Genomic DNA, 27,844 nt, shown 5'->3' with positions numbered 1-27,844 from the left:
GAAAGAGCATAGGTAGAATGTGTGATGATTTAGCCTAGTTTATTGGTTTATTGGCTAACCCTAACATTTTTTCATGTTCCTGACATGTTCCTAACCCTGACCCACCTAAGGCATTCCTGTTTGCTTTGACAACAGAAGTGTAAACAACAAACGTAATCATTTCAAATGATGTCTAGTCAATCTGTTGAAAACAGTGTTGTGTAGACACAATCGATTTATATGATAATTTTTATTTCAAGTCTCCACCTTCGTTGTTTCAGTGAGCTTAATTCGTTGTAAACCAACCAATCAGCGCACAGCTCATCTATATATTCATGAGCATACCATAAAAGGAGAAAACCAAGCGTTTATTCCCGGGAACATTTTACTGGATGTATCAGGGGGCATATAACAGAACCCCTTTAAAGGGGCAATTAACTGGGTTTTTGGGGTATTTTACACTGTTCCTTAAGGTCACCGAATAGGGTATGTAACATTGGTTGGGTTGAAAATGGCCCGGGTGCTCTTCTATGCCCCCTGATAGATCCTCTGAAATGTTCCCGGGAAAAAACACTAGCTTTTCTCGTTTTATGGTATGCTCATTAATATTAAGATAAGCTGCGCGCTGATTGGTTGGTTTTCAACGAGTGAAGCTGGGGAGCAAAAACGCAACGCGGCCAACAGCAGCACTAACTGAAACACCGAAGGTGGAGACTTGAAATAAAAACGCGTAAACAAATCTATTATGTCTACACAACACTGTTTTCAACAGTCAGGAACATGAAACAACGTTAGCCCCATTGCCAATAAACTAGGCTAAATTATCGTTAGCAAGCTAAACTAGTTTACATGCCTACTACAGTCTAGTAGTAACAGTTACTAGCAATGCTAACGTATCCTGTATCTAGCACCTGCCTTTCTCCATTTATTTTAAATAGATTATCTAGACAGGCGTTAGCAATAAGCCAGACTGCTGTTCGTTTTCTGGCTATTTTTTCGAAAGCTTCCCTTCAAATGCCGACTACAGTTAGTCTTGCTAGAGTCATTTGATGTGTGTAGAAACGTATTTCGCATTCTACCTATGCTATATACAGGACACGTTAGCATTGCTAATAACTGTTAGCACAACATCATACTGTCCTTACAGCTTGCGGTTGCAAAGAGCATACGGTCGGAACAGCACCTCTTTCCAGGTTCAGCTTCCTAGCAAATCCTGCTTGAAATTGTCCAAAGTTGTCAAAACTGTCTTGGGTGAAATGTTCAAAGCAATGAGTCTGAAAACTCTCCGTTGGGCTGTCGAACTCAAAAAAAAAATGCCTCTTCGCTCAATTGGATAGACCTACAACCAATCAGAGCAACATAATATGTTTGTTGAAAACAAATTCAACCCAAGGGCTCTTTCGTGACGTTGTTGATTATGTTGCTGTTGATCATCTGTCCATCATCGCATAAAGCCCGCCCTGGCAATTTCATTGGTCCGCCCAGATCCTGGTTTTGTGTAGTTGTTCCCAATAAGAGACCCTCCAGACCCAACTTCCCGAACAAATTTTTTTGTGGGCGGGGAGAAGTTGGGCTGGCAGCCAGGCTAACCATTTACGACCGTGGTCCATTTTCAATACCCTTGTTATAATTCAAAACGTTCTTCTTTGTAATTCCTTATAAGTAGCCTACACAGTGCAGCGCGCAGCTAAACTAGTATTGGAGATAGACGCTACCTCGGGCTGTTCTGGATGTACATTTTGGGGCGTGACAAAGATACAGACCGGAACCAAAAAGGGCAATCCGCGGTCCTACGTCAAACCGGTGGCTTTGTTGAAAACTAGCGTTTTACAGCCAAATTTTCAAATTCTTTTTGAGATTTGAATAGGAAAGAGGTGTCAATGGACTTTGATATTCACTGTATGTTCATTTTACCCACCGAACTGTCGTTATTCAACTATGACACGGTAAAATCGGTTTTGCAATCAATTGCCCCTTTAAAAAGTCACCATGAAAAACAGTACATCTTATTAAAACAAAAACACGTTAATTAACCTAATAAAAAAAGGTACAACGTCATTGATTGATTCCAAGCACACTTCATCATTTAAATACATTATATAAGTAGGAAATGTTATCTAAAGTCATTTGACTGATGTGAACACAGCGAACCATGGAAAGCAGAAAACGTCCAACTTGATGGCTCTGTTTTCAACTCCTCCCCCAACTGCAAGTGGCAACTCTCGCAGAACGGTGCATCCAGCCACAGCCGATGTTGAACACACCTATTGATTTGCTCAGCCCCTTCTTGCCCCACTTGCGTTCAGTCTCGCTTACTACAATGGACCCGTCTGTGAATAGCCCCCTCTCTCCGTGCACGCTCTGAATCAATGCATGGGACAAACAGCTTTTTCCCTCGGCAGGAGAATCAATCCGGAGTTTACAAACGGTTAGGCCCAATCCCAATGTCCACCCTCACAGACTCATGGAGTTTGAGGTGCGTTCTCGCCAAGTCTGTAAGGGCTTAGGGCTGTCCCACTGTCAAATCGTCAAGTGTGCGAGGGCTCTTTGGCAGACATTTTGAGCCCTTTATGCCCCCTTTTCGTTAGTCTGTATGTTTGCAGACTTTGGCCTTGGGAACTGCACACACTTCACAGCATTGTCACGTGAAACACAAAGGATACCAGGGAAAGCCCGGAAGCGAAAAAGAATCCCGTCAAACCCGCCTCATAAGACAAGAAAGAAGAAGAATGGTAAACAAACAAGCATGCTTGGCAGCAACCAACCCTGACGAACACATAGTTGGAAATAAAAGTTGGAAGTTTAAACACAAAGCTCACTGATGGTTAATGTAGCCAGAACTGTGTGTAGTTTGTCCTTTGATGATCATTCCAAATATGCTTTCAACAGATTTTATCTGACAACATTACTAGTTTGCCGATAATGCAGCAAAGTGCTGTCCCATTCCAATTTATAGCATTTGCAGCCTCTTGCACTCAATTACTTACTAGTAAGCCTGAGGATTTAGGGGGGGGGGTGGCATTGGGATTGGGCCTTAGTATCTGCACATATTTGTCCAAAACTGATACATTCAAGTTAAAGATAATATTCATAGTTAAATACATTTGGCAAATATAACAAAATGAGTCCATTGTAATGTTTGTTAGGCTACATAAAGCTCAAAAAACTATTTTGCGCGCTCGCATTGCTTGTCGAAGTCCCTATGTACATTCACATCAACCGATACTAGGACCTCGGTTTGGCGTAGCCGTTTACAAAGTCTGGCTCCACCCCTGCTTACCACCACAAATATAATCTAATTACACATGCACATTTAACCGATGTGATGTATTTTTACTATGGATATAACATGCAAACTTGCAAAGGCTCAAGACGCACTTGTTCCGGGAGTACAACGGCACTTAAGAATGCTTGGCTGGACTTGTTAGTTTGCCCCAGGATCACAATGACTCTTATTAAGTGACTCGTTTTCTCTTTTAGGTTAGATATAACGAAGCTAAGTCTTGTACTCGCTGTGAAACATTTTACTGTTGATTATTCTTCTACAGGTACAGTCCTGCACTTTTGTGGTTCATGTTGTTTTAATTTGTAACTTGTATAACTGCATGCTCTTATGGGTCTTCCCTTTTGGCACTTGTTTAGCTTTTTCACAATGCATGCTTCATGTTTTGGCTACTTGCAATGTTTGGGACAATCTCGTTGTTATGATCAGTGACCTATGCTCTTTTGTAAAGCTCTCTCTTGGAAGTCGCTTTGGATAAAAGCGTCTGCTAAATGAATACATGTAAATGTAACTTATGTATAACTTTGATCATAATTTCAGTTAAGATGCTGTTTTAATTTTCTCCCCAGTTTTGCCATATGGAATACAATGATGGGGACATCTATACTCAGCATACCATGGGGCATAAAGCAGGTTTGTAGTAAAAAGCACAGTTTTGTGTATTTTTATTTACTCTAGGTTGATCAGTGTTTTTGTTTCAGTTAAGTTTGAGTCCTGAAACCCATTTGTTGTTTTGACAGGCAGGGTTCACTTTGGGGATCCTCATCCTCATCTCCATGGGCCTGCTGACCCTCTACTGTTGTTACAGAGTGCTCAAGGCACCTCAATCAATACGTAAGTCCAGCTCACAGGCTATGGTTATTAAATAAACTCATACATGATGATCTTATGTTGGTTTATGTAATCCTATGTTGCTATTGTTATCTGAAATAGAGGTTTAAAGTTTACAAACTAAGGGCTTATTGACATCTGTCCATTGTAAGAACTACTCATGTTACATAACTGAGAGCCTTGCGCTGCCCCACTCCCTGTGTACATTGTGTAGAGTAGCTGTTATCTACACATGCTTAAAAAGGAGAGATTCATCTCGCATGTTTTTGCTACCTTTAACAAGTGTGTTGGCACCTCTGAGCAACGTGCAGGAACTGACGAGGACAGTTTAACACTAGGTCAGGAATCTATTCCCTGTTGGTTGTTCTCAGGAAAAACAAACCCACTTGTAACATGTTTTAGACAAAGGGTATTTCAATACGGTCCAACATCCAACAATAGGCCTCTGAAATTGTTTAGAAATGTTCACTTGTCTTTTATTTATGTTTACACTACCTAGTAACAGTTGTTATTTATTCTTTTAGCGTACATTGACACCTCTGACTGGGAGTTTCCTGACGTGTGTAAATACTATTTTGGGAAGTTTGGCCAGTGGTCCAGTCTGGTGTTCTCCATGGTATCACTCATAGGTGCCATGGTGGTCTACTGGGTCCTCATGTCAAACTTCCTCTTCAACACTGGCAAATTCATCCACAGTATGTCAGAACGGTTTTAACTTAACATGGCATTGTTTGAGAATTTGTGTAAAACTGTTAAGTCCTAATTCTTTTTTTCCTGTTCTTTTTTTTTCGAACCCTTTTGCCAGACTATGCTAACAATGTCAGCATGTCAGATTCAGATTTTGGGACCAATGGCTCAGAAAGAGGTTCGAACAGTCTTTTTGTTTTCATGGTGTTCATGCTTTTTAATCTTGTGATGTAGTTAATCGTTGCTGTAGTCATGAGACAAAAGGATGAATGTTGGGGTCTCGTCAACAATGTACATTCCCCATGCTGTTCTTGTTCTTCATCTTGTTCTTGTTCTTCATCTTGTGCCCAGTGATCTGCCCATTCCCAAACTCCATCCCTGGAGGAAACTCCAGCAGCTTCAACATGAATTATCTGAGTGCCAGCAACTCGTCAGACACAGCCCTGTTTGATCGCTATTGGAGCAAAACCAACACCATTCCTTTCTACCTCATTGTCTTGCTGCTGCCGCTGCTCAACTTCCGTTCTGCATCCTTTTTTGCCAGGTTCACTTTCCTAGGTAAGAAAAGACAAGGACTTGCCAGCTGGAAAAACTAAGGAGAAATGGGAATTTTTGTACACAGCAAGAAAGAACTGGGAAGCGTTAGCGCTGTTGTGGAGAGTTTGGAGGAACTGTGATTGCAGGGTTTCCCGCAGCATTTTTCAGTTAAGGCGGCCGCCTAAGCAACATACGCCTGCCGCCTTAACTACGTTGGCAAGAAAGAAAAAATATATAGCAACATTTTATAGCAATATCCGCTTACTCTGTCCTGTTTTCTCCCTCCCATTCCAAAACGCCAGTCTCCCTTCTCTAATGCAGAACGCATTAGTCTATCGCACAAACTATCCCCCACCCTACCACCTTAACTGACACATTTTCTATGGGAAACCCTGGATTGTAATATTGAAAAATCAGGAAGAAATGGAAATGTAAAGATGAGAATCTAGGGATGAGCTGAGAGGGCTCCCTTGAGTAGTTAAGGGGATAGTCATAAGGGGGGAACTGGGATTATGACTTTGTTTCAGAATGGCTAGTAGGTGGCATTTAACTCTGTATAACTCGAAACAGCCTATCAACTCAGCAGAAAATGTCCCTCTGTATGCACCTCGTCCGTTTATTTGATATGGTTGGACAAGTTATCTCTTACTTCTCAACGTTAGAAATACAAGGTGTAGCGTGATTTGTATTGACTTTCCTGACTGTTGCGCATGCCAGTCTACAACTTCTCTCGCTTCAGCTTTTGCTTCTCTCGCTGTCTTCTAACATGCATTCGAAACTTTTGCTTTGATGGTCTGAGTTTTATGAAGTGATTTAAATAACACATATGATTGGACAACACATCGTAGGATGGAGCGCTGTCTGGGACTTTCCCAGCTGCGCTGAGCAACCACAGCATGTGTTCATTGAAAATAACGGTTACTTCATCAGTTAGTAATTTAACAATTATTGTGCACCCCAGGTCTAAAGCATTAAATACAAACGAATAAGGTGCCAGCCAATGTTAAGTGATTAGTTCACTGTATGACACTGTATGATCAGCAGAGTTAATCGGCCTGGGTATCTCCTTTCTTTAGGAACCATATCTGTTATCTACTTGATCTTCCTGGTCACGTGGAAAGCTTTCCATCTTGGCTTCCACTTGGAGTTCCACTGGTTGGATTCAACACAATTCTATGTTCCAGGTAAATTATGGTTGTTGGGGTGGTTGTCATTGTTTACACAGAGGTGTCTCTGAGTTTTTACATACTAAGCACTCAGATAAGCATAATAAAACAACAACGTCATCTTTACTTGCTATCAATATTGATCTCAGATCTTCCTTTAGACTTTTGATAGACTGGGAAAATGTATCTGTTAAAATCTGGTGATGTCAAGCTGATGACTTAGCTTTATGCGCTAATTGCATAATCAACATGCTAATGTTATATTTTCTCCTTTTCTCTGTATGTGTCAATACTTAAGAGTTCCGGCTGCTGTTCCCTCAGCTTACTGGTGTACTGACGCTGGCTTTCTTCATCCACAACTGCATCATCACACTCATGAAAAGCAACAAGCACCAGGAAAATAATGTGAGTGTGAGCTATCTTAGCGTTTAGCTTACTCTGCCAACACGTGACTTGAAACCTTTGCCGTGTGACTTACGACATTGGGCTTGGCATTTACTGTGTAAACCATGACAGAAGGAATTCTAACTTCCAACTAAAATACAGAATAGGAAATGCTTATAGTTTCTGTTTGTTGAGTCTGCAGTTTTCAATCTCTCCTGCCACACTTCCTTTCCTCATTTTTTCACATGACTATTGTCATGAAATCTGTTTGGGTCAGTTACGACTCTACTGGAATAGCTGCCATATAAGCTCATTTCATCTGACCTTGTGGATAATAATAATAATAATAATAAATATAGCTGCAAGCAGCAATGGAGGGGCCAAGCAGTCCAGAGCAGGACAAGGCCTCCATAGCACTTGCGCAACAATTAAGTCACAGCAACCTTTTGCACTCATGCAACACACCAAGTTTAGTTGAAATATCTGTTTGCGTTCAAGAATACTGAGTGTTCAAATGTTTTTTTTCTGGTATAAAACCACAGGCCTCCTCTGCTCCTCGTGGGAACGAAGGAACCAAAGTTTGGTGATGATCGGACACATTTTTGTTGAGTTATGCTCTCACGTGTCTTTTGCGGCTTCGCTGCCGCCTTTGTAGATCAGCTCTACCGAACAAACGGTTTTGAAAATGGAAAATCCATCTGACATCTTTGTGAAGCTTGGTCTGAAGATCATCTGTGCCAAATTTAGTAAACATTGGACAAAATTTGGGGCGTGCAAAAGGTTTTTCCTCTTGTCCATTAAATCCAAAATGGCGGCCGCGTCAATTCGGTCGTTATGAAACATGGTCAAGCTTGATATCTCACAAGACATCAACAGACAATAAATTACTTTATTAAGGTAAACACTTCAACAGTTATTAGCCGAAACACGTTTTTGTTTCCTGCCACGCCCCATTTTAGTCACATGACACAGTCTTTGGAGGACATCCTCAGAATAAGGTTCCGAGGCGGCGGTCCAAATTTGGTGTCACTGCCTAAAAGAACTGCTGAGATATGACTTCACTTCCTGTTTGGTGGCTTTTCTGCTGAACTTGATTGGCTGTCACGGACAAACGGTTGTGAAGATCAATATTTTCTACCATACATTTTGTGAGGCTTGGTCTGAAGAGCATATCTGGTAATTTTGAAGAAGATTTGACAAAAATTGTAGGAGGAGGAGGCTTTCAAAGGTTTTTGATAAAGCCGGAAATAGCAGAAAATCTATATAACCGGAAATTGACCCCATAGGGTGTGTTGAACTCGTCTTAATCCAGGGAATCCAATGGTACCTCATCTTTGAAAATGGGTCATACGGTTCAAAAGTTGCGTGTGTAAACACAAGTCCAACTTTGACCCATTGGTGGCGCTAGAGTACCCTAGTATGAGACATGAAACTTTTTGCAATGGACCAGGGGACCTTCCCCAATGAGTGTCCAAAATGTCTCAACTTTTGACCAAGCGCTTCTAGGGCCTGCCATAGACACCCATGGCGGAAGAATAATATATAAATAAATATAGCTACAAGCAGCAATAGCGGATTCCTCCAAACATTGCGAATCATTGAAAAATGTATATTCTTCACAAATTGTCACTGTATAGAAAAATCCATGCTACAGACTTACCAATGGGATACCAAATCAGAAATGCAATACCATCAAGATCGACAAGGGCATTCGCTTCAAGCCAAGGAGTGAAGGGAGGGGGCTTGGTCAGCCCACAGTCTCCTGAAATGTTGTGTGTGCGTCTCGCCAAGAATGCGTGTGTGTCAAGGGGCCAGAATGTGTGTGTGTGTGTGAATTTGGAGGATGTGCGCTGAGGAGCAAAGAGAGACTTTTCTTCGTCCTATTTATATATTGGACCTAAAACGGGACAATGGGATGACAGGGTTGCTCCTGTAAAGAATAGCTTACTCGTAGCGCTTTAAAAAAGGTTGAATGGGGTGTAGGGCTGCCGCGATTCTTTGACAACGTCTACGCTGAAAATGCGTCGACATCAATATTTTAAATCGCCGCATCTTTTTAATTTTTTTATTATAATTTAAAAAACGCTTCAATTCATTATAACAAATGTTCTTCTTCAATATCACAACGTAATTGCTGCTTTCATGACGTCAGTCGTTGTTGGCTCGAGTCATTGGTCGGCTCCAGTTAACGGTCAAAAATCATGGGAGCTGCAGCAGAGTCCGACTTGGTTCCGAAATGTCCTCAAATACCCAAGGCTTCAAAAGTATGGGAATACTTTGACGTATCACCAAACAATAAGGTGATTTGTACGCTGTGCAAAGTTGCAATGGCATACCACAGCAGCACTTGCGCTATGCACGAGCACCTGAAAAGAAACAGAGGCGCTATTCTGGATGATGGACCGCCAGAAAAGGCAAAACCACCGTTGTCTGGTGTTGTCTATTCATGTTTATTAGACCATAAGTAGGGAGAGCCTTTTTAATATATGTTGTCATTGTAGCTGCTAAATACACGCATTATTAAAGCTATAAAGTTGTCTGCCTGCTACCTTAGAATTTCCATTGAATAAATGTTTAGGTTGACTAGAATCTGGGTTCATTCTACGTTGGTATTTAATAGATTTGTTGTTGCAGCCCTAGTACTTAACTTTCACAAACTCCTCAAATGTTGTGTGTGCGTCTCATCAAGCTTGCACGTGTCAAGGGAAAGGCTGAATGTGTGAGAAGGTGGACTGCGCGCGCTGAGGAACAGAGGGAAACATTACTTTGGAAATTTCCTCAGCAATTAGCCAAGCATGCATGTTTCAAATATTCACCAAAAATCGACTTTTCATCTTACAGTCAACTTTTTGTGTACTAAATATTCTCAAGAGTCTTCATATGAACTTGTGATTGAATCAGAGTAGCAGTTTTTGACCAGCGGATGTGTAAAGCATTATTTTAGCGTTAGCGATAAATTCGATTCGCTATATCAATTATTTTTGGAGATATGAAGTTGCCTTTGCATATGAGAACATGTTGTAGTGTCTTCCACGTGACATACAAGTTTGGTGTTGATATGTTAAAGATTTGCTGAGATTTGAGCCAACTTCCTGTTTGGTTGCTTTGTTGTTGTTGATTGGCTGTACCGGACAAACGGTATGGAAAATCTCAAATCCTTTGATAAATTGAGTAAGTTGCTCACTTTTTACGCTACTGGTCAAGGGGCTGCCATTGACTCCCATTGCACAAGAAAAAAGCCAACAATAATAATAGGGTTCCCTCCTACCGGAGGAACCCTAATAAAACTAACAAAACAATAGGTGCCTCGCAGCTTTGCTGCTTGCTGCTGTTTAACATAAAAACTAAAAATATTTCATTGTAGATTTCCAGACAGAGCACATTGATTCTCAGCCCCTTCTTGCCGAGCTTGCGTTCTCTCTCACTACAACAGACCCGTCTGTGAATAGCCCCCTCTCTCCGTGCACGCTCTGAATCAATGTGCAGGACGAATGGCTTTTTCCCTCAGAAAAGACATTTGGAGAATCAATCTGGAATTTACGAACGGTTAGGGCCCATCCCAATTCCCACCCTCACAGACTCATGGAGTTTGAAGAGCGTTCTCACTAAGTCTGTAAGGGCTTAGGGCTGTCCCACTGTCAAATTGTCAGTGCGATGGCACTTTTGCAGACATTTTTATCCCTTTATGCACCCTTTTTGTTAGTCTTTGGCTAAAGGAATTGCCCACAATTGACAGCCTTGTGACGTGAAACACGAGGGTTACTAGGGATGGAGATTTGAACTGATTTCACTATTCGAATAGTATCCGAAATTATTTTCGAATGTCCGGATAATCTATTTTGTTAATGTGGTTCCGTTATGTAATTAGCCTGACGTGACGCAAAGCATACAGTAAACACATGAACCACCACACATTCTGGCAATAATTGGGACTGTTAAACTATTAGATTAAATAAGGGTTGAATAAAGAAAACAAATGAAAGATCAATTTATTAACATGACGAAAAGACAATGAACTTGAAAAAACGCTGCGTCTTCAGACTTAGGCTCTTAATTTGGCGGAAAAGCGATTAGCCTATTATTATGTGAAATAAAAAGTAGGCTACATTGGACTAAATTAAACACATTGGGTAGGCTATCCTCCATAAAAACGAAAGACACACGGAGAAATATTGCATTTTAACTTGGATATTAACTTGGAACCGGAATCCTATAGGATACGGTGCGCCACCACACAATGCAAACATAAACAGACGATTACGCTAGCTCTACATGGCTACTGGTAAGAAAATAAATAAGCCACAACTGCCTTATCCATACGCATTTTTATTCAGGAGAATTAGCATGTAAACATGCTCAGGGGAGAGGCGAGTACGGAGTCGATTTACGAGCAGGCCAGCGTAGAAAAGACTGCAGGAACTGAGGTTGCTGCGAGGTACTGCTTAGCCAGGACACTATGCTTCTTGTAGCGCCAAATGAAATGAAAGGAGACTCGCAGCAGAACAAAGGCGCAGCCTATACCTTTTTTGATGGTTTTCATCATTTTCTAACGTCACAACTATTAGAATTCACTACACGACGCGACGGTTTTTCAATAAATAAATAAAAAAATCAAACTACGCTCATAAGTATTCAAAAAAAGTATTTGAATATTAACTTACTTTAGGATATCCGGATATTCGATTAACCATGCCAATCCCTAAGGGTTACCAGGGAAAGCAAAAAAGACTACCGGCAAACTCGCCTCATAAGACAAGAAAGAAGAAGAACGGTAAACAAACAAGAATGCATGGAAGGAGCAACCAACCCTGACGTAAACATAGTTGGAAATAAAAATGAACACAAAGCTCACTGATGGTTAATGTAGCCAGAACTGTGTGTCGTTTATCTTTTGATTCCAAATATGCTTTCAACAGATTTGACAGCTTTGACAGATTTGATTGGACTATTTTGCTGATAATGCGGCAAAGTGCGGTCCCATTCCAATTCATAGCATTTTGAGTCCTTGCAGTCTCTTGCACTCAATCATTTACTAGGTGACATTAAGCAAGTCTGTGAAGATTCAGGGTTTAGGGGGGAAATTGGGAGTGGGCTGTGATTAGTGACTTTAGTGATAGCTAGTTAGCCACCGTTAGCTTCACTTTTCTCCACAAATACTAAAATGATGCCTTCAGGGATTAAAGTATTTTGGCATCAAGTATTCTGGCCCCTAAAAACTAGCGAAAACAATAGGTGCCCTAGCTGCTTCGCTTCTTGGCCCCTAAAAATTGATATATGAGATGGAATATGTTTTGCCTTGCCAAAGGCCAGCACACCCAATGAAAAATCATGTTAGAGCCTTGCCTCATACCAAGAATAATACATGACTGCAACTTGATCTAGTTGTTAACCTGATCTATTACTTTTTCCCCCCAAGAACCTCTGCTGTGACGATTTTGGTGATAAAGACTAATAAACATTACACTTTTGTTTTGATTCTAGGTGCGAGACTTGTCTGTGGCTTATCTATTAGTGGGACTGACATATCTGTATGTGGGAGTGTTGATCTTTGCAGTCTTCCCCTCACCACCATTGTCTAAAGACTGCATTGAACCGGTAAAGCTCTCACGTATATCACTCACTCATTGAAAAAGATTCTTGATTTGACCATTAAACCGGTTGATTTGGTCATGATTAAACCTTTCTCTTTTCTACGCTATACTCAATACACCATTTCATTAGTCAGATCCCTAAATTCCCCTCCTATTAAAGCAAGAGTTGATTCTCAACACACTTAGAAATGAGAAATTAAGTAATACTATTTATTTGTATTTTATATAAATGTAATTTTTTAACTGTTAACCAAATCTGTGTGTATTTCAATCTGGCCTTTGCAGAACTTTCTAGATAACTTCCCTAGCTCTGATGTGCTGGTGTTCGTAGCTCGCACCTGCCTGCTGTTTCAGATGACCACAGTCTACCCTCTGCTTGGCTACCTGGTGCGTGTTCAGATGATGGGACAGTTCTTTGGCAAGCACTACCCCAGGTAAAAAACCACTGTTAGTGCTTTGGGACACAAACTGCACAGATACAGTGCATCTGGAAAGTATTCACAGCGCTTTACTTTTTCCACATGGCATATTCCAAAATATGTATTTATTTTTGCAGATCTATCTATTTGTAGATTTGCCCACTGACAAATAAATGATCAGTCTATAATTTTAATAGTAGGTTTATTTGAACAGTGAGAGACAGAATAACAACAAAAACATCCAGAAAAACGCATGTGAAAATTTTTATTGATTTGCATTTTAAGGAGTGAAATAAGCATTTGACCCTTCTGTAAAACATGACTTAGTGGCAAAACTCTTGTTGGCAATGAGAGGTCAGACATTTATTGTAGTTGGCCACCAAGTTTGCACACATCTCAGGAGGGATTGTGGATGGTGTTCTTGGGGTCATAGCCAGCATTCCTCCTCCTCCAAACTCAAATCACGAGTTGAGTTGATGCCAAAGAGCTTGATTTTGGTTTCCTCTGACCACAACATTTCATCCAGTTCTCCTGTATGGAAGCGAATCGTGACCAAAATTCAAATTCATTTCATTTCATGCATTTCCAGACATGCATTTTAATTTTAAGACGTGGCAGCAAAATCATGACCACAATTCAAATTCAAATGCATTTCCAGAAATGCAAAATGAACAAAAAAGCATTCTGAGCGGCGCAGTAGAGTGACGTCAGTAGCCGCTCTTCTTCAGCTCCCTGCTGACCGAGCTACCCATCTTGTTCGGTAGGGGGCGGTGGCCTACGCCAAACAGCTCCGCTATTTCCTTTATTTTTAAACAATTTAATAAATAGCTTTCAATGGACTCGAACGGGATGTTGATGGTTGGTTGTTTGAGGCTCCACAGCCTCAAACTATGACAACCTCATTAATGTGTAAATCTGTGACGGCAGAGTATGCAGCCAAACTCTCTATGACTTGTTCTACTCGGTCACGGGCATCAGACTCAGATATATTATTAGATTCTACCGGCTCAGCTAATTCTGATAGAGTTTGCACAATTTGAGGGAGCGCCATGATCTGTGATGCGTCCTCTAAAGACCCGGCAATTCAATCAATTTCCCGGCACATTTGCAATGTATCTTTACTTTAGATTGTAAATTATGGCTACTTTATATTTTATTTTTTATTCTAAATCCCCTTAGTATTAGCTAGACTTTGCTCATTTTGTATAGTTTGTCTACATATTTAAGTTTTAAGATTCCTAAATGTTTAATGTATGCACCTTCCGCCAAAGTAGATTCCTTGTCTGTGCAAACTTTCATGGCGAATAAAACCCTTTCTGATTCTGATGTAATGCAAGCGAGTCCATTGAAAGCTATTTATTAAATGGTTTAAAAATAAAGGAAATAGCGGAGCTGTTTGGCGTAGGCCACCGCTCCCTACCGAACAAGATGGATAGCTCGGTCAGCAGGGAGCTGAAGAAGAGCGGCTACTGACGTCACTCTACTGCGCCGCTCAGAATGCTTTTTTGTTCATTTTGCATTTCTGGAAATGCATTTGAATTTGAATTGTGGTCATGATTTTGCTGCCACGTTCTTAAAATGAAAATACATTTCTGGAAATACATTTGAATTTGAATTGTGGTCACGATTTGCATTCAGATGTTCATTGGCAAACTTCAGACGGGCCTGTACATGAGCTTTCTTGAGCAGTGGGACCTTTCTTGCAGGCGCTGCAGGATTTCAGTCCTTCACGGCGTAGTGTGTTACCAATTGTTTTCATGGTCCCAGCTGCCATAAAATCATTGACAAGTCATTGACATCCTCCCATGTAGTTCTGGGCTGATTCCTCATCGTTCTCATGATCATTGCAACACCACAAGGTGAGATCTTGCATGGAGCCCCAGGCCCAGGGAGATTGACAGTTATTTTGTGTTTTTTCCATTTGCGAATAATTGCACCTCGTCCCCACCAAGCTGCTTGGCTATGGTCTTGTAGCCCATTCAAGCCTTGTGTAGGTCTGCAATCTTGTCCCTTACATCCTTGGACAGCTTTTCGGTCTTGGCCATGGTGGAGAGTTTGGAATCTGATCAATTGATTGCATCTGTGGTAAGGTGTCTTTTATACAGGTGTCTCCTTTTAAGAATGTGCTCCTAATACAGTGTTTCCCACAGATTAGGAAGCTATTTGTGGCGGCGGGGGGAGGGTTGGGGGCTGTTTCATGTCAGGCGGGGGGGGGGGGGGGTTCAAAATAATTCCTTTGTTAATAATTTGTTACACAGAACTAGTGTTGTTTTTGGCGGCCTGTTTTAATTTTAGTTTTATTCTAGTCTTTGTGTCAAGCTGTTATTTTAGTTTTTATTAGTTTTAGTCATGTTCATACTCTTTAGTCAAGTTTCAGTCGACTAAAAGTATTTTAGTCTTATTTTACTCAGACTTATCCATGACTATCAATCAATGAAAATGTTATTTTAGTCTCTTTTTAATCAAAACAGAAGTAGTCTAAGCAGTAGTCTAAAGAAGCATGTCAATGCCAAAACCATTTGTTTAATGTAGGCCTATTAGTCTAGAATAAGGTATTCCAAGTCATGTTGTTGATGCCAAATTCAGTTCACTGTGTTTGCTATGTGAATGACAAAACTAGTTACAGTATTTGGCCAACAAGGGATGCTTAGTACACATGCAGTCAGTCAGTCAGGAAGAACCCACTTTAGACTCTCTCATACAAACAAATACACCCGCGCACACACAGTAGCTACACACATTAGTCACACATGGTAACCCACTTTACACTCTCTCACAAACACACATGCTACTCACACACGTTTGTTTCAGACTGTCTCAGTCGGTTTCAGCTCCAGTGGCTAACGTGATGAGACACCTGGGAGACAGACATCTTTCTGATTTAGAAGGGGTCAAATACTTATTTCACTCATGAAAATGCTATTCAATTGAACAATTTTGAAATGCATTTTACTGGATTTTTGGGGGTGTTATTCTGTGTCTCGCTGTTCAAATAACGCTACCATTAAAATTATAGACTGATCATTTCTTTGTCAGTGGGCAAACGTACAAAATCTGTACAAAAACCGGGGATCAAATTATATTTTCCCGTACTAAGTATTTACAACCTTTGCCGTGACACTCAAAATTGAGCTCAGGTGTATCCTGTTTCCAGTGATCATCCAACTCATCATACAACTTGATTCAGTTGATAGGACATTATATGGAAATGCACACACCTGTCTATATAAGGTCCCATAGTTGACAGTGCATGTCAGAGCACAAACAAAAACAGAGAACCACCAAACTTTTTCAGTTTTCCTTGGTCGCTCAACCAAACTGAGCAATCGGGGGAGAAGGGGTCAGGAAGGTGACCAAGAACCTGATGGTCACTCTGACAGAGCTTGAGCATTACTCTGTGAAGAGAGGAGAACCTTCCAGAAGGACAACCATCTCTGCAGCACTCCACCAATCAGGCCTGTAAGGTAGAGTGGCCGGACGGAAGCCACTCCTCCAAAAGGCAAATGACAGCCCGCCTGGAGTATGCCAAAAGGCACCTGAAGGACTCTCGGACTATGAGAAACTAAATTATCTGGTCAGATGAAACAAAGATTGAACTCTTTTGCCTGAATGCCAAACATCATGTCTGGAGGAAACCAGGCACCGCTTATCTCCTGGCCAACAACATCCCTACAGTCGAGGTGTTGAAATTAATCGATGCATCGCGATGCGGACATGGACGATGCTGCATCGATGAGGTGGCTGACCATAATTGATTACAACGCAATGATGTCGCTCATTAATTTTCCGGCCGCGGCATAAACATTCAAATGAAAAATAAAATTCTCAGTAGCCTAACCCGTTTCATCTAGACCTATGATCGACTCTAGTCTCATCTAGGTCTCATTTACCTGACGTCATTCGTCGCGATTCGCATACGTGCCACAGCAAAATGGCAGAGTGTGGTTGTGAGATCGTCCTTAAAAACGTTCCAAGCGTTTTAAAAGTTGAGATATGGAACTTCATTTCGGATTTTACCAACAGGCTGGGAAGCACAAACTGGATACATCTCATGCGATATGCAAAGCCTGTCACACCAAAATTAAATATGTTGGGAACACTACCAACTTTAGGAATCACGTTAGCCGTTTCCATCCTGAGTTGCTAGCAACAACACCTGCCGCGGAAAACGCAAACTCAGGGCCGGCAACTCCGAGGATTGATGCAACTCTGTTTTCAATACTGCTAATAATGCTGTCTGTTGTGTTCAGACTTTGTTAAATAATAACGAGTATATCTTACTACAACGTACTTGTATTTTTGGATGAAAAATAACTGTTGGAGCCAAAACTATGATTTCAATGTTAACCTTTTACCTTTATGAAATCGTTATGAATTGTGCATGTTAGTCAGTCTTTACATTTACACATTCAGCAGATGCTTTTATCCAAAGCCACTTCCAAAAGAGAGCTTTACAAAAGTGCATAGGTCACTGATCATAACGAGATAGCCTCAAACATTGCAGGTAGCCAAAACATGAAGCATACACTGAAAACGAAATAAGTCCCAAAGGGAAGAACCATAAGAGCATGTAGTTGAACAAGTTACAATTTAACAACATGAACCTCAAAAAGTGCAAGGGTGTACCTCTGGGAAAAAAACTAAGCAAGCAGAAAATTGTCTGTTACAGTGTCTTTAAGCGTGGCATGTCGTCACAGCATTTTGTCAATAATTAATATAGAAATAAGTAATATAGAAAACGGTATTATATTGAACTATACAGTATCTTAATGCATTCTGTCAAGTCAAATATCCTATATGGCTTAATATAAAAATTTATTTTACGTATCGTGATGCATCGAGGAATCGAATCGCTGACATGATAACCGTAATCGAATCGGGAGATCAGTGTAAATTCACACCTATACCCTACAGTGAAGCATGGTGGTGGCAGCATCATGCTGTGAGGATGTTTTTCAGCAGCAGGAACTGGGAGACTAATCAGGATTGAGGGAAAGATGAATGCTGCAAAGTATAGAGACATCCTTGATGAAAACCTACTCCAGAGTGCTCTGGACCTCAGATAGGGGCGAAGGTTCATCTTCCAACAGAATAACAACCCTGACAACACAGCCAAGATAACAAAGGAGTGGCTTCGGGACAACTCTGTGAATGTCCTTGGGGGGCCCAGCCAGAGCCTAGACTTGAACCCGATTGAACATCGTCTTAGAAGGGCAGCTTGAGAAGTGATCATACTCATCAGCTTGAGAAGTGATCATACTCAAAAAAACTGTAACTTCTGCCAAAGGTGCTTCAACAAAGTATTGAGTGAAGGCTCTGAATACTTATGTAGATGTTACATTTGTTCTTAATTTTTGTAAATATATATAAAAAAAATATGAAACAAACTTTTTTTCACTTTGTCATTGTTGTGTGTAGAAAGCTGATGGAAAAAATGAATTGAATCAATTTTGGAATAAGGCTGTAACATACTTTTTGTTTTTAAGTGAAGCGCTGTGAATATTTCGGATGCACTGAAGTTCATCTATTGTATATTACCACATCAGTTTTTTAGGTATGAAACACTGTGAATTTTTCAGCTCTGTAGACAACTTTCGATCAACATTTATTTTCGCTGAAGGTTTCATGTTTTACATAAAAAGTGAAAAACGGGTGGACGGTATGAACAATATAGAAATATACTGGTATGAATTTGCCCTACGATATGAATTTGGACTATACCATGGTAACTGCAGACTATACCATGGTAATTCCATTCTCACTAGGCCCAGCACAACATTACTGTACAGGACTTTAACGTAAATGTAACCCAGTAAAAATTATGTTTTCTTAAAATAAAAATATATTATTTGAACTTAACCAATCATTTGTTAGAAATTGAATGATGAACAGGGTAGTTTGTGCCAATCAAAACTCAGTATGTGTAATAGGTAATGTGGAGTCAGATGGCTGAGCGGTGAGGGAGTTGGGCTAGTAATCAGAAGGTTGCCGGATCTATTCCCCGCTGTGCCAAATGACGTTGTGTCCTTGGGACACACACACTTCACCCTACTTGCCTCAGGGGGAATGTCCCTGTACTTACTGTAAGTCGGACTCTGGATAAGAGCGTCTGCTAAATGACTAAATGTAAAAGGTAATAGCGTGACCAGGTAGAGCTGGAGAACAAAGCGAATGCCATGCTTGAAGAGAAACCTTGAAGATTGGTCTAAAGAAAAAAGAAGTTGATTTGAAAATTGCTGATTTGGTCAGGTTTTTTGAGTGCACGAGTTCTGTGCCACCAAGGATGGCAAGCCGCCCGAATTCAGGACAACAATAAGAAGATGGCATGTAAAGATTCATTTTCATTGGAAGTTACAGAATTTACATTATTATTGAATTGAGAATCTAATATTAAAACTGAAACTTTGGTTATGTATGGACAGAATATGTGGCCAGTATTCTAGTTCATTGTTATAACTCATGTGAACTGCAATTGATTTAATAAGACATAGCTAATCTCCCATAAGACTTCCATAAAAATATTTTATTTCTAAGGGAAAAAAGGAATAATAATACAAATTCACGTCAATCATAAATCATCTGGTTGTTGACTCATTATTCAAATCTAAGGGCTCTGTGGTCGAACCATAGAACGTATAAAGATGGACAAAAAAGAGACTGATAAAGATCCACTTTCTCACACTGTACAAAAATGAAGCCAAAATATTCCGGATACGGGTGCTGCATATCTTGTGCTGGTGATGTCATTTGGAGCCAGTGTCTGTGCAGTAGTGATCGGGTGGTGGAGCCGCGGTATCGAGGTCCCACCTATACACTCGCCCGACCACACACTAAACCATTTTTATATTGTCAAATAACTCATTAAAAACAAACTGATCAGAAAAATGAGCACTTGAACAGACAAGCATGATAAGAACTACAAATGACAGACACCATCTTTGGAAAAAGTGATTTTATGTGAAGCCTACTTAGATGTGTTTGTTTGGCTCATGTCCCATCCGATAACATGGAGGGGGTGGGACCTATCACCTATACTGCAGCCAGGGCAATCGAGATGTTTTGGCTTCACTTTTGGGGAGCTGTTATGCTGTCCATTCTTTTTACAGTCTATGGGTCGAACCTCGGCTGAATACTTTAGCAAATTTTAGTTAAGACATTCTCCTCTCAAGCATTACACCAACTTCGCAATCAATCTACGCAAACATCGCAATCAATATGACGCAATCCAAGCAAACATCACAAGCAATCTTCCGCATCCTCATAACCAGTAGTTATTGCACAGATGGAGGAGAACATCTTTGTGGGCTTTATTGTTCAGTTTTATATGACACAACTTCTGACTTTTGCAGAGACTTAAAAATAAAAAATGCAGTATGGAATAGCTATGCAATCAAAGATTCCAGGTTGGTTGGAATTGTGAAATGTTTATTGTAGGCCAACAGCATAGAGTATCAAATTATGTAATAATTAGTTAAGCTAGCTCACTACAAATATTGGGAAGATATATTGGAGGGCTCACTGAACAAATCCAATGTAAAAACTAATCGTTCGCCAAAGAGAGAACCACCGGATCCCGTTTGCAAATGAGAGAACCATCTCGTTCTCAAATCGGTAAACATTTCATTGAACAACTCTTTTTGGTGAACGGACTCAAAAGATTTAAGTCTCTAAAAGGAATCAAAACGCCCATCACTACCACACACCTGTCGTACCCCATTCAAATCTGTCCGAGTGTGGTAGATTGGGATTGGATTGCATTCTATTGAAATGAATGGACTACATATTTTAAAGGTCACATGACATGAAAACTTCCCTTTAGGAGGTTATTTAACCTTAATATGAGTTCCCCTAGCCTGCCTTTGGTCCCCCAGTGGCTAGAATTTGATAGGTCTAAACCAAGCCCTGGGTGTTCTTCTCCGCCTTTGAGAAAATTAAGGCTCAATTTCTCTGTTTGAAAATCTCCTCCTTGTGACGTCACAAGGAGCCAGGATACCGCCCTTCTCTCTGCTTTGCCCGCCCATGAAAAACTGAGCTACGATCGTGCAAAGGCAAGTGCGATATCGGTTTTTCCTGGAGAGACATCATGGCTAGCAAACAAACGAACCATAACAGTTGCTCAGTGTTTGGATGTACAAATCAAAACAAAAGTATTTTTTTAGTTCTTTCATCCAAGCCTCTGCACAACCAGTATCTTTTATTTTCGCTGGAAATGCGCCGACACAACTTCCCAAAGTTTTGTATGTCTGCGCCAAACATTTCAGCCACTGTTTCCTCAACTTGAGCCAACACAAAGCTGGCCTTGCTGAAATTAAATTGTTTCATTACTGTATCAACTCTCCTTGGTCAAGCTACAAACCTTGGACAAGTAAGTTAACTAACGCTATATCATTTTTTTGCTTTACTGTATATGGTTACCTAGCTCGCTACCCTTAGAATGTGGCTGTAACATTAGCTCTGCAGCTAACAGCTGAGTTACGGTTACTAATGTAAAGGTCGATGGCATCAAGTGTGTGTGTGTGTGAATACAAACGCTGTAACACGAGTGTTGTACACTTCTTTGTTATTTGGATAATCGTTCTGCTATTGGTGTTATGGTGTACGATATCCGCCTTTCTCCTCATTGAAATGACTGAGTGTGCACCTCTGAAAACCAGGGTGATCAGATGAGAATGGCTAAATTCGAAGGCATCTTACAGCAACAGGGGCTACGAGCCATTGCGATACATCCGTTGTAAACATTAGAGTATGTTGCCGCCGCTCTCCTCCTCATTAGCATTTAAAGCTACAGACACAGAAACAGCGCGTTTTGAGGTAAGATCATTGTGGGACTGCTCATAGTGGCTGTAATTATGCACCAAGGCTGAATTTCGGGAAAGATACTTCAGATACAGTAATAAGGAACCACTAAGGCCTATATAAAAGCATTCAAAAACAGCATATCATGTGACCTTTAAGAAAAACTAATACCGTCAGTGCTTCCCAAAATGTATATCATAGTATAATTTGAAGTAGGCTACCGACAGTAACTATATCACAATATGTTTGTTTTTCTTAATTTCTAGTCCATTTGTTTCAATAAAATACAGTCTGCACCACTGGGGCTACCTCATTTGGCCATTTCAACTACAACAGTGACTTTAGAGAACTACATTAGAAATGAATTGCTTGCATCTGTCCATTGCATTGTAGTTCCCAATGCACAAAAGCTATCACCTCGTCCAAATAAGTATGATGTTTCCTTCTGAATAGGCCCTAATCAAGGCTATGTATTTTCAAAGTCTGAATGCTTATTACAATCTGGTAATCCTGGTTTAAAATTAGGAGTAGGCCTAGGCAGCCTATTTCCTTATTGCTGAATTCTATTGAAAAGTGTAATTCTTACTTTTTTTCTCGCAAATTTAGGACTTTAATCTCAGAATATTACCCCCCCCCCTCCCCCCCCCCCCTCCAACTCAGAATTTTTTTAACGTGCCTGGCCCTAATACGGCATCGTAGAAGTTTACCTCAGTTAAATACGTAAACATATTTTTGTCCGCCATTACAAAGATTCTCTCGTGCATAGTCTGGTGGTCAGTCTGCACACCACTAGTAGGGGTGTGCGCACCCCAGTTTGGGAACCAATGCTGTGGTTGGGGACTCCATCTGGTTGTGAGGATGCGGAAGATTGATTGTGATATTTGCGTTACAGTTCCGTACAGTCATTTTGTGCCGTGTCTGGTATGAATGACGCTGTGACCAGAAGACGCAACGAGGCTTTTGAATATGTCTATAAGGGAGAATACAGTGTGCTTGTTCGAGAGATGAGAAAATGGACGAAGAGATGCATTTCAAACTTGCCGGAAATCCCAATTGTGCCTCCTGAAAGACAACGTCAAACGAGTTTGCAAGAATATGTTTTTCTCATAGACTTAAATAGTAATAGACACAGCTACTTCTGTCTTCCAAGATGACGTCCCCATTCATTTCTATGAAAAGTGCTCAGTGGCGCAGTGAGGCAAGCGAGAGCGCGAAACTGGACTGCGCCATCTTTCCACTTCCGACTCTTCCGGTTTAGCGTTAAACAGTGGCTCGCTATTTTTCCTACTCGTGCACGAATGCAACTAGCTGTACACGTCATACTTTGTGACAACCAGTCGCGAGCATAGACTTATATGGTTGCCAGCATAGACATAGGCTGTTTATCAATCCACGTTTTTTTCCCTTCTTGTGTTCTTGCGAACTCGTTTGACGTAATCTTTCAATGCCCAAGTACGGTTCCAATCCAAAGAACACAAGTCACCAAGAACTCCCAAAATACCCGGTAATGTTCTTGATCCGCCCATTTTATCGAGGATGCATCGGATGGTGACCTGGTCAGCGAGAACGCATCTGATTTCCCAGAAGTCATTGCAAGAACACGCATCTCAAATCGTTCCCCTTCCTTGCGGTCTTGCAAGACCGTTCTCGCACTTGGCAAGAACATTTTTCTCAAGAATGTTCTTTTCAAGAACACAAGTACTTTCTTGGCGTTCTTTGGATTGATACAGGCATTTACATTTATATTTAGTCATTTATCAGACGCTCTTATCCAGAGCGACTTACAACAAGTACAGGGACAATCCCCCCCGAAGCAAGTAGGGCGAAGTGCCTTGCCCAAGGACACAACGTCATTTGGCACGGCCTGGAATCAATCCGGCAACCTTCTGATTACTAGCCCGACTCCCTCACCGCTCAGCCATCTGCCATTATTTGTGCGGTTCTGCAGTCTGCATGCGCGTAGCTACGCACTTCGAGATATTTAAGCTGGTGCACATAGCCTGTGCAGCCTTGCTGTGCGGCTCTCTGCGGCGTCTGCGGACCTACGCAGACGCGTTTTACATTGAGGAATAAACAACGCTTAAGATAGGGACTTGTACATGTACTGCGAGCGCTCTGGGCGCCTGAGCAACATTTCTTAGCATTCATTTGAGCGCAAAATACTTTTGAGCTTTATGCAATATGAACATTGTTGGGTTAGGGCAGGGGTGGGCAATCCTGGTCCTCAGGGGCCACTGTCCTGCATGTTTTAGATGTTTCCCTGCTCCAACACGCCTGATTCAAATTAATGGTCATTACCTGGCTTCCACAGAGCTTGATAACAACCCATTCATTTGAAACAGACATTCTGGAGCATGAAAACATCTCAAACATGCAGGACAGTGGCCCCTGGGTTAGGGTAATATTTGCCAAAAATGACAACCCACATTTTAACCTAAAAGACCCCAGAGGCCCCCCCCCCCGGGCTGTTACAAATCGTATTTCCGGAAAGTTCTTCTGTGGTTAGCACAGTGTAGTCAAAATTCATATTGTAGACCAAATTCATTCATACCGGTATATTTCTGTATCTTTCATACCATCTACTCCTTGCCCAGTCCTACCATCAATAAATATACAATTTTCCACTTCATTACAGTTTCTTCCACGTCCTCACACTAAACATATTTATTGTTGGAGCTGGAGTCCTCATGGCTAAGTTTTACCCAAACATTGGTTCCATTATAAGGTAAGAAAGCCCTTCGGTTGTCATTATTATCCTCCTCTAAATTCCTAATGTGTTTCATAAAGATTGTCATGGAATACCTAGAAAAGTATGGGAATGAACATTCATGTTTCCCTGCCTGGAAAGATCATACAAATAAACACAGTTAATATCATACTATGAATATCATACTATCAAATGACTAATTATAAATCATAGAGGAAAACAATCATTGTAAATTGTGAAACAATACCTAATTGACATAGTGCTACTGTAGTGAAGATAGTGCTACTGTAGTGAAGATACTGAATGAGTTCTAACCCTGGGCATTAGCTCAATATTATCTCTGTGTGCACCCCGGTGTGTCGGACAGAACACCACTTAAGGCCATTGTGTCCAGGGCATGTAAAAATAAAATGAGCTTAGAGGGTTGTGCATGCCAAGGAACATATGTTACTAGCTATGTCTTACCTTTATAACTGATGGCCACTTTTAGATTGTATATGTTATATTTTTGGTTGTGGATTGTTTCAAGTCAATGAAACACATTTGTCAAAAGGTGGTGGAACCCTGTTTAACTAGGTATAAAAAGTATAATATGTCATGTGTTATTCCATGGGCTCCTTCAAGCCCCCAAAAATGCTAACCAAACCGCATTCCTTTTACCCCTCAAGGTATTCGGGGGCTACATGCGGTCTGGCCCTGGTGTTTGTTTGCCCCGCCATGGTCCACATGATCTCTCTAAAGCGTAGGGGTGAGCTCCACTGGCCCTCTGCCATCTTCCACAGCTTCCTCATCCTCCTGGGTGTGGCCAATGTGTTGGGACAGTTCTTCATGTAACTTATTTCTCTGGGTGCTCACAGAAATGCCAGGCCAGTGTTCCACCTTGAACATTTTAGGTGTTGCACACAAAAAATGTACAAACGTAGGGGCAACACTGCTGCTGTGAGTTTAGGTGACATTGTAGTTATTGTCACACTATGGATGGACTGTATTTATGAGTGATCTTACAATCTGCATAACACACTGGGAAATTATTACAAATGTCTGTCTTCTAAATATTTATTGATTTCCTCTATCTTTGCACTTTCATTATCTTCATACTGATCTGTACTTTAATCTTGCAACAAAGTCACACTTAAAGTCAATGACATTAATCTAGATATTTTGGCTAAACCTTTGTCCATACATAATTACAGCCAATACAAATGTTCCCAAAACCTTGGGCAGGATTTTTATTTATCTGCGATTGGTTAAAACTGCCAGTTTGCACAGCTATGCTCAGGTGTAGGCCTGATATAGACATGATATGGAGAGGTTCTTGACTATATTTAAGAGAACTATAGCAAAGTCACTCTTTTATACATTAGGACTCTCAATCCCAAAACCATTTAGTTTCCCTTATTTAGATTTGACTTTAGCTTCTCGCCCTACTGCACCTCTGGGTTTTGTAGTTGCATGCACTCATGACCAAGCATCATGCCACTGTTAGGATTCATGTGTAATCACAGAAACACTACTGACTGGTGGTTACTGGGGGTTCTAGAAAACTCCTATAATTTTTTTTCTCCCCATTTCAAGCTAAATGTAGACAAGGTGAATCATGTGTACATTTTCTTACAAATAAATAATTCCAAAATAAATATGTGATGCATACTTACAGTGCTGAGTATTGAGTCATGTTGTTTGGATGGACTTCCCATATCTCTGACAACTTAACATTACATTGTATTTGTAACTTGTCTATACTGTACACATACAGTCCTTTCAAACGTTACCAAGCACCAACTATACTTTAGTGAAGTTGTGGACATTTTGAACTATTGAGAATACCAGTATCTTAAAATTTGTTTCTGATTGTTCCGTTTGTAAATGCAATGCAACCAGGGATGGATTAACCAACAGGCCTACCGGGCCAGGCCCAGGGGCCCATGAGCTCAGGGGGCGCCTAACCCGGAGCCTCTGCGTATCGTGGCTGTTATTAACTTGATATGTACCAGTGTATTGATATGATGATATGCGCCGTAGATGCGTCCGTATATGCTAGGCTTAAGTCATTAATGTCTTTAACAGGGCCCCAAAAGTCGTACTGATTCAACAAAAAAATAGCCTAAACATTCACTTTGAAGATGTCACAAGAAAGAAACCATCATAATACCTTTCAAGTGAGTGTTTATCCCCTCAGATTATCTATAGGACTTTAGAGGGGCTGAGTACTCCATGCAATATGGGCCCTTCAACCTTGTAGGGAGAAATCCAAAAAGAAAGTGCAAAACAATAGCATTAGAGCTGTGTCTAAGCACCCCAAACACACACTATTTATTGAAGATATAATATTGTTAAGCCTATGATGGTCATTTTTCAAGAAAGAGAGGGTTGTGTGGGCTATAAATGTACACTCTAGTCTATGGTTACAACGATCAAATATTTTTGGAATATAAATGTTTATTTTGTTGATTACTCGAGTACTTTTACTTTTTTTGGCGGTGAGGGGGCCCCTGGGGCCTGGACACATCCAGGCCCAGGGGCCTGTGGTTTCTTAATCCGTCCATTAATGCAACAAATGCTGATGGTGTTATATACTGAAACAGTTACAAGCATGGAAAAAAGTATTGGGTAAGTGAATGTAACCAATCAATGTCAGACTTGATCTAAATGATGAGTTTATCATTACAGTGAATTTTCTGTGGGCATTTGGTGTATGTGTTTGTATAATTGTCCTTAGGGATTGTTACATGCTGGATCAAATAATACAGCATACTTCCACATGGTTGAGGTATTGGTGAACTGATTCAACACTAGATGAGTGGTAGGGACAGAAGCTCCTCATTATTCTATTCCAGCGTTCAATACACTTCTTGCAATGCACCCCTACTTACATCATACATTTTTTCATTGCTGGAGTTGCTGATTTACATGGTGATACGTCCCAAAGCAAATGTTAAATCAGGGGAGTCGGGTGGCTGAGCGGTGGGGGAATCGGGCTAGTAATCAGAAGGTTGCCAGTTCGATTCTCGGCTGTGCCATTCCCGGCTGTTGTGTCCTTGGGCAAGGCACTTCACCCTACTTGCCTCGGGGGGAATGTCCCTGTACTTACTGCAAGTTGCTCTGGATAAGAGCGTCTGCTAAATGTAATTATTACACGGCTGTTCTTAACGCTGTAGAAAGCTCCATTCACTTGAATGGGGCTTCCCAACGTTCTGCGGTCTGATATCTTCTGATAACAGACCATTGCTATGAATAACAGACCGCTGTCAAGGAAAGTGGCCTTTTTACTTCTGATTCACGTCTTTCGTAGCACTCCGCAAGTAGTCAGTTTCAACCCCAGCGTACTCCGTTGCTTAGTGACGTCAGCTGATTTGAATCCTAAACAATGTTCAACGTCTATGAAGTTCAACGTCTTTGGCAAACTATTTCTCTGCTGATCAACACTACAAATGGTAACAAATAAATTGTAAAAAGACACACTG

General features: G+C 40.9%; 1 protein-coding gene across 1 annotated transcript in view; it reads left to right on the top strand.

Annotated features, from left to right (window-relative positions):
• slc38a9 (solute carrier family 38 member 9) overlaps nucleotides 1-26,036 on the top strand; it is a 34,524-nt gene extending 8,488 nt beyond the window's left edge. The window contains exons 5-15 of the mRNA XM_084693283.1: nucleotides 3,832-3,895; nucleotides 4,003-4,096; nucleotides 4,618-4,788; nucleotides 4,899-4,958; nucleotides 5,132-5,338; nucleotides 6,394-6,501; nucleotides 6,782-6,888; nucleotides 12,349-12,462; nucleotides 12,744-12,892; nucleotides 24,309-24,398; nucleotides 25,049-26,036. Of these exons, the coding sequence (XP_084549409.1) occupies nucleotides 3,832-3,895; nucleotides 4,003-4,096; nucleotides 4,618-4,788; nucleotides 4,899-4,958; nucleotides 5,132-5,338; nucleotides 6,394-6,501; nucleotides 6,782-6,888; nucleotides 12,349-12,462; nucleotides 12,744-12,892; nucleotides 24,309-24,398; nucleotides 25,049-25,214 (1,330 nt within the window). The 3' untranslated portion in view covers nucleotides 25,215-26,036. The remainder of the gene's footprint in view (nucleotides 1-3,831; nucleotides 3,896-4,002; nucleotides 4,097-4,617; nucleotides 4,789-4,898; nucleotides 4,959-5,131; nucleotides 5,339-6,393; nucleotides 6,502-6,781; nucleotides 6,889-12,348; nucleotides 12,463-12,743; nucleotides 12,893-24,308; nucleotides 24,399-25,048) is intronic.
• Nucleotides 26,037-27,844: the final 1,808 nt, after the last annotated feature.

The sequence above is a fragment of the Hypomesus nipponensis genome, chromosome 27 (assembly GCF_054491055.1).
Source record: "Hypomesus nipponensis isolate SF chromosome 27, ASM5449105v1, whole genome shotgun sequence".
NCBI classification, from domain to species: domain Eukaryota; kingdom Metazoa; phylum Chordata; class Actinopteri; order Osmeriformes; family Osmeridae; genus Hypomesus; species Hypomesus nipponensis.
The sequence above is the reverse complement of the archived record's forward strand: the minus strand, read 5'-3'. Positions and strand labels throughout refer to the sequence as shown.